This window comes from Sinocyclocheilus anshuiensis, unplaced genomic scaffold (genome assembly GCF_001515605.1).
Source record: "Sinocyclocheilus anshuiensis isolate Anshui unplaced genomic scaffold, SAMN03320099.WGS_v1.1 scaffold1404, whole genome shotgun sequence".
Classification (NCBI taxonomy): Eukaryota; Metazoa; Chordata; class Actinopteri; order Cypriniformes; family Cyprinidae; genus Sinocyclocheilus; species Sinocyclocheilus anshuiensis.
Window position 1 is genome coordinate 209,531 of NW_015546095.1, and position 11,790 is coordinate 221,320.

The following is an 11,790-nucleotide window of genomic DNA, read 5'->3' on the forward strand; positions in this document are numbered from 1 at the left end:
GCAGCAGAATAATAGTCCTCCACTGCTGCAGTTGTATGGATTAATTACCCATTTGATCAATTTCATATTTTTCTTATCAAACAGACTAATGAATAGCTCGACACAACTCGTACCAGGGCAGAGTCTAGACAGGTCTTACTTCTGTGTAGACCAGTGGTTCTTAAAGTGATAGGGGGTCCAAGAAATAATTTGCTATAGCCTAAAGTATTTCCAGACTGTAAAGTCGCTTTTTTTTTAATCATGATACATAGGCCTACTGTGATTTATTCCAAAGTGACTTATATGATGCATTTAATGTAAAATTATCTAAATGAAGCCTTTTAAAAGACGAGTATTCCCTGTGGTTCATGTTTGTGGCATGCACCAGAAAGATGCTCAGCTGATGCAAAGAATAGAATTTATATCTACACAGAAGAAAGCCCTGTCTAGACAATGCCCCGGTATGAGTTGTGTCGAGCTATTCATTTTATCATTCATTATCATTTCATATTCATCATTATTCATTTAAAAAAAGATTAAATGTAGTTGCAATAAATGCGTTAAGAATCCATACAACTGCAGCAGTGGAGGACTATTATTTTGCTGCAGAAGAACTGATGACGGCACGGTTTGATCTTCGGCTGACCAATCAGCAGAAAGGGGCGTTTAAATCCCGCCCACATGTAGAAATCAAATATTCAAGCTGTTTATTCATTTTTCCACCCATGAACGAAAAACGAAAATTTAAGCTGAATTCTCGTTTCTCGTTTTTTGGAAAAAAATGAAAAAACGAAAAAGGAGCAGTTTTCTCATTTTTCTACTTTCAATATTAAATCAAAAAACGAATGATTGAATGATACACGGATTTAAAATGTTACTACCCTACTAGTCATTTTGTTTTCCTATTCAGTCTGAAAAAAATAATTTTATTAATAAATACTAAATGTTTACATTACATACAGACCAACACATGAGAAATGATTTTGCTATTCTAAATTTCTATTTCAAATACAGCAGGATTTTATTTTTGTAATGGATTTTTACTGTTGCTGAAATGTAGCTCTGAGTTCACGGCTGACTGGTCCGTGCTAGTAAACAGTCTGAGGTGACCTGCAGCTTCCAGGCTTCCAGTGCTCTTAGAGACACATCTACAAATGACACCTCTCTCACAACAGTGCTCTGGACTCCAGTCAGACATGCCCAAACCATTGATACAGCTGCCAGCCTAAATCACTGAAAACAAAATGCACAGATGACATTTTGCTGAGCCATAACACATTTATTTTGTGCTTATTTGGAAACCAAAACATACCTTTTTTGTATAGAATTAGTCATTTTTACTGGAATATTTTTGTAACAGAAATGCCATAGTCTTGATCATTTGACTGTCATGATCCCTCCAAATGTATTTTCTCAGCTCATACCAGCCTAAACTGTCCAACTGTTGTTCACTGTGTATATGTGTCTGGCTCTTGAGTTACTGTACATCCCTGCTTTATCTGTCAATCTCAGCGTCTGTCTGCATCCATTTACTAACATGAGATGCTCGCTGTGGCAGGCATTAATTTGACCAATTATGAGGCCGTTACACCTTAAGAGAACATGACAGCTTGACAGTCACACAAAAAGCACACTGAAGTAAAGAATTTCAGGAAATGAGCAATTTCAGTATAATGCATCTGTCAGCAGAAATTGCCAACTGCCGTCTCAAGTGCTTGAAGCTGTGATCAGTTTAACACAACAATACGTTTAAAGGAATCTTATGGCTTCAATAAAACTTTTATTGACAGCATTTGTGCTGTGCAATTTTATCCCAGTGTTGAATTAGGATAATTTTGTGGCCTCTTGAATTGTCACAACGTGTGTCATTGTTTCAAATTACCAGTAACATATTCACACATTTCGATAGTCAATGTTTGGAAAAAAAGACATACTTAATAGGGTATCAGCTATACAAACACAGAACTGAATGCAGAGAGATGCTGAGTTATTTCATGTTTAGTTAAACATAACAGATATGATGACACAGAGGAGGGAGAAGGACACGGTTCTGAATCTACAGCTGGACTAGAAATAGTTCATGTCTCATGTTAGGTGCTTTTGAGCAGTATTAATTCAATGGACCTAAAGGGCAGTCCCTAGGCTGATCATTCTAAGGCTGATCTTACAGTGAAAGCATTTAGTAACCAGGGGTTGTCATGCTGCTACAGGGACAAAATACATGATGGAAGCACCATACAGTGACCATACATGCGGTCCATACTTCTGTGCTATATACCAAGACTTCTGCATCCATAAAGTATCTTCAAGGAAATGTCAGTCTGTTCTTCATGCAAAGTTTGGAATATAGAGCATTATTATGTTGTTACTGTTACCTAAACTAAAACATTCTGTTAACATTAAAACAAAATTGAAATAAAGTATAAACATTAGATTAAACACAAAAAATTATTTTCAGTTGTCAAGGCAATATTTGACTAAAATAAAAATTAAGCTGAATAGAAATATTAATAAGCAAAAAACTAGAAAAATGAAGAGAGCACATAACAAAATCACTAAAACCTAAACTAAAATGAAACCTGAAAATATAAAATAAAACCTAATTCAAAATATGAACAATTACTAAAATAAAGTATAAATAATATAATAATATTCATATAAATACTAAAACACTAAATACTAAAATAAAACTGCACATGAATCCTATGGACTTGCCCTTTTGCGTTGCATGAAAGAAATCATGTTAAACAGGTTTGAAACACCATTAGGGAGAATGAGTGACAGAATGTTCATTTTTGGGTGAACTATCCCTTTAACAGTCAGCAGCACATCATAAAGCTGCATAAAGACTCCTCACTAAAAAGGTGATTATGCCAGTCAATTCAGTCAAAGTTCCAGAGATGATCAAGGAGGAAACTCACAAAGCTCTCGTTTAGTTCTCCTCCTTTTCAAAAGGCATCTTAGAATGATCGTTCTGTGCATTATGCAAGAGATCAAAAGAATCTTAGTGTTTGAAGAGAGAAAAATAAGGTCATGTATCAGCATAACATCAACTTTCTGTAATATGTTAGCTAGAAGTTACTGTATTTTATTGTAATATTCTAGTGTAATATTGTATAATTATAACCTTGACTTTAGAAGGCCTGCATTATGTTATTCTGCAACCATGCACAGCATTGACAGCATCATGACACGAAAAGAACTTAATGCTGCCTTCTAAAGAGATCATGCTTTGGGTGAATTCTAAGGTAGCATCACATGTATGCTTTAAGGATAAGGTAACCCCAGAATGCACTGCAACAGTTCAGTTCAGTGAAAAAAATCGAGTGAAACATTAACTATAAATATACTTATTTCCTTAAGTACTGAAACTTTTTAACCAAATTAAATATTCAAGGTCAATAATAAGTTAATATTCAGTGCAATTACACATTGAATTGCTATTCTGTGTGTACATATACTGTAAGTGGTTTGTGACAAATTGAAGTGGTTCTGAAAACACTTGTTTGAAAGTTTAACACTTAACAGCACCCAGAACAGATGGAGCCCATGATCTGTGTGGCCCAGCATCCTCCTACACACTAAAAGTAATTGCAAAAATGTCTGGGAAAAGTTTGTTTTGAGCTTTAGCATAATTTATTTTCTAATGCCACTTCTTTTTGTTATCTAATGCTATGACATTCATACATTTTTAAGTGTGACTAAAGTGTCCAAATAGTATTTGGGGCCACTGCATGCACAAAATCCACAAAGTTGCAGTGATTTGTTCTCTTCCCGCCATTTATAATGAATGGCAGGCTGTCTTTCCTAATAGGCTATCTGTTTTAACGAGTTCAGCTCCTCAGGAAGCAAACATGCAAAAAGAACACAGTACTGCGCCCTGTCCCCGATACCGCAAGTGCAGTCTTGGTTAAAAGTTCACTTTGCTTAAGCAAACATGCCACTTTTGCCTGTATTGGGAGGCAAAACTGGAACAGTTTTCCACTGTATTATTCATTTTTCCTTTCATCCATCTACAGGGCAATATAAAAGCTTACGCCTGCTAGAATCGCTTATGAAATAGAATCGCTTTGGGTGCAAAGTTGTTTAGGCCGTGTTGTCAGAGGGTACCATGGTGCTTATAATGTGAAATCACACGTGTAACGCCATGATTAGTTTATACTGTATCATTTTAATTCTCGCTTTGTACCTTTTTTGCATTCGCATTTGCACACCACAGTTAATAGAGTGACATATTACTGACTAACGGTCTCTAAAGTATCCTGGATATCATCCAGATTGCCAGCATATTGCAGATGTGATATCTTGAGTACACACACACACACTCACACACACAGACACTGTGAATGTCACTAAGAACAGTAATGTTTACACATACAGAAACTAATTAAGTATTCTAGTTGAAAGGTCCCTTTCATATCGAGAATATTGCATCAAAGGTCATATATAAATGTGACATGCTTGATGTTGTGTTCTCTAGACTCGGTTGGGAATTTTACTGTTTTGCACATCCAGTTTTCTGTTTCTTACTACATAACCATTCGCTTTTTTATTCACTTGTTTTGTATTTATATAGTTATTTTAAATGTTTATTTAAATTTTTTTTTTTTTACATTTGCATTGTGGGAATGAAGAGTGAATTAATTCAAGATAAGGAATTGGAACAGTGAATGGATTTTTTTTCTTCTTGTCTTCCCAAGAGTGAAGTTATGATTGTGTTTTAGCCCAGGGAAAATGTGAGGAACACTTTCTGTCCAATATTCTGAGATTTAGGGGCTCGTATTCAAAATCTTATCACAAAAATGAACATTTTATCTCTTCTGAATGTTACTGACTGTAGCACCAATGTGCAAAAACATGAATCTCTTGGCATGCTGAAGAGTAACCACTGGCACACAAGCAAAAACAGAGAGAGGAATATTGTGTGATTGTAGTTTTACTCAGTAGCTTATTTTAGAAACGTTAACACCTGCCAAGAGGCAAATGCAAGTATAAACAGGCTATGACAAGTAAATAAAACATTGCATGATGTAATTTGAATTGTAACAATGATAATCGGACCCCTTCTGAAATAAGTGATATGCGTGATTCAAAATCAAGATTAATATCATGAAATCCAACTAGTTACTTATATCTAAGACGCTCTGAAGTTAGTGTAGCTTTATGTTTACTGTATCATCAGACTGGTAAATGCCCACATTCTTAACAGTTTACAACACGATTCTCATATTACATTTCTGTGCCTGCAGCAGTTGATTTCAGGTCTTTCCAGGAATATCTGATTGTTGTGTTGCATTAGATTGTGCAGAAGTCTTTATAGTCTGCTCTATTCCATTTCAGACTGATATTTCTAATCATTGGAGGATTTACGTATGGTTGATATCCAGAGCTATTTATGTATATGAAATAAAGCAGAAACATATTCCCGTATCTATCTCAGATACTATGCAATGTCTAGTGCTTTTGATTAATTTATGCTCTCTTATGCATTTTGTAGTTTCATCATCCTTTCATCTCCCCGGTGCCAAGTTTATTTTTATTTGAAAATATGGTTTGATGTTGTGATGTTACATTCATTTGCATTTCCACTCATTTCCTGTATGGCTTAATCCCTGAGTGTTTTTAGCACGTCTTTCCAATAAAGATTTCTTGCCTGGTATTTTTTGTCACTAATACAATTTTTTTAAGTTGCAACCTGGGTGATCTCAGACAAAAAATCCAAAAGGATTGTGTCCAAGAGGATTCTCTTTGGTATCATAATTTGGAACCAACCCTACTGGGAACTGTGTTCTTAAAAGACCAAGTTTTTTATTTGATGCAAAACACAAATACACTATCCTATAAGAAAATCCCTGGATTCAGTTTATCCAGTGAATTCCCATTAGGATCCTTCAGGATTATAATAGAAAGTCTGCTAGGAAACTTGTAGACATTCCTTATTTTTTTTGGACCTCACACAAACATGTTTCTTTCTCTCTTTATTTTTCTTGAGGGAGTCTCACCTGTCACATAATTGATGTGATAGAGCTGTTGTTGACTAACAATGAGCCGAGGGGAGTGCCGTCACTGCGGCTCTGACCGCGAGCCGGTCTCTCATACTGATCAGCCACCTCTCTTTACGGCACTGGGAGCGAGAGCTACACTGCTACTGTAGATCTCTATAGGAGAATAAAACAATAGGAGGGAAAGCAAGCAGCAGATATGAAAGAAAATGACACTCAGACAATGGCTGCTCTGTTCAAAAGGCAATTGTTTTTTTCCAAGAGCTGCACATTAATACCATTATATCAGAGTTAATGAAATGACTCATCATTGTTTCTCCTCTCGAGTTTTTTTTTTTCTTTCTTTTACATTCTATTCAGACCTTTGCTAGCATCTGGAATGTTTAATCTGTTACTGGCTTTGTTGGAGAGTTTAGTTTTAAATTTAATTAAATTGACTAATCACAGCAGGATTGCTGGCTGTTGTTCAATTTTAAAGAAATGTCCCAGGTTCAATCAAGTTAAGCTTGATTTATGTCTTTTACAAACTGCGGGGTGAGTCTAAATTATTTTCTGTGATACCAGCAACAGACCACATTGTCTGTAATGAACCTGGAACATTCCATTAACCATAATGAACTATGATTAATGAGAACGTTTTGAGGAAAGTGTCTGTGAACAGTGTTATTATTGAAACACCAAAATGACAATGGAATTTTCCCATTCTCAACACTTTTAACACATTATAATCATTACAAACATTCTATTGTGGCACTTAATCTAACCCTTAACAATATGTATTGTACAGTATGTTTAGCATCTTATTGCAAGTAACTACTGCTTTTTGCCGATTCTGTGGTTATATAGATCATGTAACACAAGTGACTGATACAGTCAAAAACTCATCATATTCTAGGGATGTGGTTAAAAACCAATCCCAGTTAACCAGTCGCCTTATTATTCCTATGGGGAAAATGAGATATTAAAAGAGATGTGGTTCCTTTTAGAAAGGAAACCGTGATCTGTGGGGTACAGAAGTATAATTTAGATGTTTTTCCTTCCTCACCTTCAATTCTTTGTCTCTTGCAGTGAATCTGTCTGTGCTAACGACAGCATGCAGCAGTCACTATGGAAATGCCATTGAGGAGTTCTGCCTGGCCAAGTTCAAGCTGGACATGGAGGTTCTCGATCAGCGCCAGTGGTGCAGCTGGGAGGACACAGTTGAGTGAGTGATAAACATGCCACTTGTAGACTTCATTATATCATCGGTAATTCTTGATTCTGATTAGCTGACACGTGCTCCAAGGACATTAATTTGTATCAAAGTATGTTCATTGTCATTTTCTCTCCTGCGTGGTTGGAGAGGAAACGGAATAGAGTGATAGCGATCCTAGAGCCACAGTGCAGAACGTCTTTATTTTACAACTTTGTATTTATCAAAGAATCATGAAAAATGTGTCACGATTTCCACAAAAATATTAAGCAGCACAGCTGTTTTCAATTGTGATAATAAGAAATGTCATCACAGGATTGAATTACATTTTAAAATGTATTAAAACAGAAAACAGTTATTTCACAATATTACAGTTTTTACTGTATTTTTGATTAAACATTAAAAGACACAATAAAAAATCTTACTGACCCGAAACTTCCCCTACACTTTTCATATCGCACACATTGTTTGGTTAAGCACTCATTCATCAACTTTTGTTCAGTGCAGTCCTACCTGGCAGCTGACACGCCTGCATGTTTATTTGAACACTTCATGACAAGGTCAGTGAAGAGCAGAGTTTTCTCAGTCAGAGAGATGACAGGGTTTCCCATATTATCACATACTTCAGAGGGATTTAGTGGGCCGTGTGGCACAGCTCCAGGCATTCACCGTTCCTGGGAATGCATCAATATGCCCAGCTGTCTCTGTGTCATAATGGAGGAGGTTATTCGTGGTGCCCCAGAAAACACATGATATGGAAGAACTTTCACATTTCCAGGTTAATAAGAAGAACTGTCTTGTCTTTACTTTTGTGCCCTTGACAACTGACCCTAAGAAACTCTGCCACTCTGACATTAAACAGAAGTCGTTGGACTCCAGTGCAACATTCGAGAAAGAGACAGTCGAGAAAAGTGACACTGGATGTCTAAGCTGTCGGATCGGGGCCAGCAAGGTCTGCCAGTCCCTGTCATCAGCAATCCAGGCACTTTTTGTCCCCTGCCCCCTACAACTCGTATCTATTGTAGCTCGTGACAAGGTGCAAAATGCTAAATGTGTTTTACGGTACTAGAAATCATAGTACTTAAAGTGATAGTTCACTCAAAATTGAAAAAATTTTCCATCCTTTAGCAACCCTCATGTTGTTCCAAATCGGTATGACTGCCGTTCCACTGTGGAACATAAAAGATATTTTGAAAGTGTGTGTCTGTCTGTGTGTCTGTGTCTGTGTGTGTGTGTGTGTGTGTGTGTGTGTGTGTGTCTGTCTGTCTGTCTGTCTTTTAGCAACCCTCATGTTGTTCCAAATCGGTATGACTGCCGTTCCACTGTGGAACATAAAAGATATTTTGAAAGTGTGTGTCTGTCTGTGTGTCTGTGTCTGTGTGTGTGTGTGTGTGTGTGTGTGTGTGTGTGTTTCAGATATATGTGTGCTTCACAGAAGAAAGCCATACAGGTTTGGAATGACATGAAGATGATTAAATGATGACATTTACATAACTTTTCTCAATTTTTAAAAATGATTATTATTAAAAAAAAATAAATAAATGTTACGATGAGGCACTTATAATGGAAGTGAATGGGGGCCAGTTACTGAAGGATTTAAAAGCACAAGACATTTGAAGCTTATAATTTTATAAAAGCACTTGCATTAATTATTTTGTTAAAATATGTGTATTATTTGAGGGGTAAGGCTGTTTAAATAATTTTTTATAAAACATTTTTCCAGGCATTTTAGTGTTTAAGGCATTTCATTGTCATGGCGACATAGTTCTAAAATTAGATGTAACTTGACACAGAAAAGGTTATATATGATTTTTCACACAAAAATCTAACACATTGTTTGTCTATTGAATATTTTAACTTTACATTCACTTCCATTGGAAGTTCTTCACTGTAACCCAGATTCTTGCTTCTCTCAGGTGGAATGATTATCTTAGCTAAATGCTCTCGGCTCTAAGGTTGCAAACAAAAACGATTGTGTTCAGGAGGACGATTGATTCCTGCTGGTGTTGAGCCGTTATTTATGACACAAAATGATTATTCATATCGCCTGCTTGACTGAATATGCCAACTATATTCAAAGCTGATTCCCTTTAAACAGTGAGTCATAGATTGTGCTAACTGTGTATCATGGTTGGTAATAAACAGTGATGACCTTGATCTCTGGTATTTTATTTCATGCTTTTTTTACATTGTAAGTGCTTCAGCCCACCAAACAAAAACAAAGCCTTAACATCTTGGCTAACAATGCTTTTCTGTCTTCAATTCTAAAGGATCTCGATGCAAGTAAACCTCAATAACAAGCACAGAGGAGTTTTAGCTGGCTTTATTTAATATATAGAGTACATTAATAATGATTGATGCCACACTGTTTTAAATCAATTGAAAATGCATGCTATAAATCTGTTAACAGACAGAAAGTGAACGATATAACTTTCATGATTCAGTGCAATATTTTTTAACAATCAAGTTAGACTCCAGGCACGATTTATCAGCCTTCCTAGAGGAGAGCAGTTTTGCTCAAACGTTGGTCTTTCATAGCTCTAGGGATCTCATGGTGTTCTCAGATCTGGAAGCAGGATCAAGTGCCCCACGCACCTGTGAAACAGCACTCGTTAAAGTATGTATTGCCTCTCGGCTCCCTCCGTGAGGTCATCCAACTCCATTGCTCAATTATGCACAAAGCACCATCTAGAGACAGTCACAGGTCTAGGATGAGGTCTGAGAAACACGGTAGAACAGCAAGTCACCTCCAATGAGCCTCAGAAGTGGCGAGGTAAGACTTATCGTGCACTGAGGGCAGTCGACTGCAGGTAATTAAGGTTATATACAAACTGCCAGAGGAAGCCAGCACTCTTACTTCAGCAAATTGTCTCACCTGGGCAATGGAGCATTTAACTGCTTCAGAGGGAACCGGCAATCTACAAAACAACCCTTTTGCCCTTCCAGGTGTCATTCCTGTGAGTGCAGGTATGCTCATTAAACTCCTCTTAAAGCACAGCCTGGAGGTGAAACAAACTTGTAAAATATATACAAATTGACACGGCAGAGCTAGGATTATAGGCAGGTGTTTGTCTAAAACATAATTTCCACTTTTCTGAAAAAAAACTGATTAAGGAACAGATGTTAAAACCTCACTGTGAAGTGTTTTGCTACTAATTTAACAAGCACAAAACAGATCCCAGCAGGTTTAATAAATTACAAACATTAAATCAAAGTGGAGACATGAACTCAGTTTTTCAGTTATTGTAGGACATTATTTTAATGGAATAGTTCACCAAACAAAATGAAAATTCATCCCCTCATTTTGTTCCAAGCCTAATTTTCCTTCTTCCGTGGCACACAACAGATGTTTTGCAGACTTTTTGTCCCCATACAATGACAGTGTACAGTAACTAGGGAAAATAAAGTTGATATTTGGACAGCAATATTGTTATATTTTCATTTCTAACAACAGATAAGTAACTGAATGAAAACCTTGTTGTTCTGGATTGTAAAGAAAGTAATGCCTTTGTGCTTCAGGACTTGGATAATCTGCTAATGGTTACATGACAGTTCGTGTTCTCCTGAACAGCGGAAAGGCATTTAGAAAGCATCACTTCATCAATTTAAGCTAAAATTTGACCAGCACATGTCTGGTCTGAATCTTGCAAATTTGCCTGCTGTATGTAATCAGATTTAATTTAGGCTTCATACTTCATTGCCATTTTATGAGGTTTTGATGTATGTAATCTTGATTTTTCAAACTCAAGGGTTACGCTCAAAAAGAAAGACCAAATGTCAAACCTATGTGTGTGTTCAAAAAGCATAATTAGTCTGCTAATAAATGTTCTTTGTTTATATTTGAACTGAATTATGTTATAGCTGCTAATTTTCCTAATTAAAAAGTAAGAGGAACGCTTCCAGAAACATCCAGAAACCTTGTGACTAAAGCTGTTATTAATCCAGACACATAATGGTCATGTTTTCAGGCCAGAAAATATTAGGTCTTTTTCCCCCCTTGGCCTCTCCTGCAATCTATTCCATAACAAATATGATCCTCTTCAAGCCAGTAATATGTCTGAGGTCCTGTAACTCCAGCTCAGGTGTCCTCACTCATTGTACCCATCATCACCATCTGGTGTTTGAGCAGTTCTGACTCTTTGGGCCCTCTGTGACCTGTTGTCCTGTCCCTGATGAGGACGTCCAGCTCATGTGATCACTTGAAAAGTGAGAAAGAAACTAAAGGCAAGAAGAGAAAGCAGAGTTGCTTGAGGTTGGCAAGGAAATACTGAACTGTAGAATTGCTGGTTCACAAACTGTCCTGGAGTTAAAAAGTAGGAACTGAATGCAGTGGTACGGAGAAACATAAAACTTCCTGCAATGTCTGCATTTGGAAGTTTTAGGATTTCTGTATGGAAGTATCACTATATAGCTTCATACTGCTATCAAGATGTAGTAAATTCAACACAAAAATGTGTCCCCCAACTGCATAAAATATTTTTGGTACCTTTGTGGGAACTGACAAGAACAAGTCAGGCCTCACCGTCCCACTGTGAAATTCCAGCAAACCCTCATTTAAACCCTCCAGAATGCTGCATACTGTCGATAAAGCTTAACTTGTTTTGAAGCCAGATTCCT

At 36.7% G+C, this 11,790-nt stretch overlaps 1 protein-coding gene across 1 annotated transcript in view; it reads left to right on the forward strand.

The window, feature by feature from the left end:
- The window catches only part of ramp1 (receptor activity modifying protein 1), a 26,189-nt gene that overhangs the window by 7,823 nt on the left and 6,576 nt on the right, over positions 1–11,790 (forward strand). Inside the window, exon 2 of the mRNA XM_016501800.1 lies at positions 7,050–7,185. Within this exon, the coding sequence (XP_016357286.1) occupies positions 7,050–7,185 (136 nt within the window). The remainder of the gene's footprint in view (positions 1–7,049; positions 7,186–11,790) is intronic.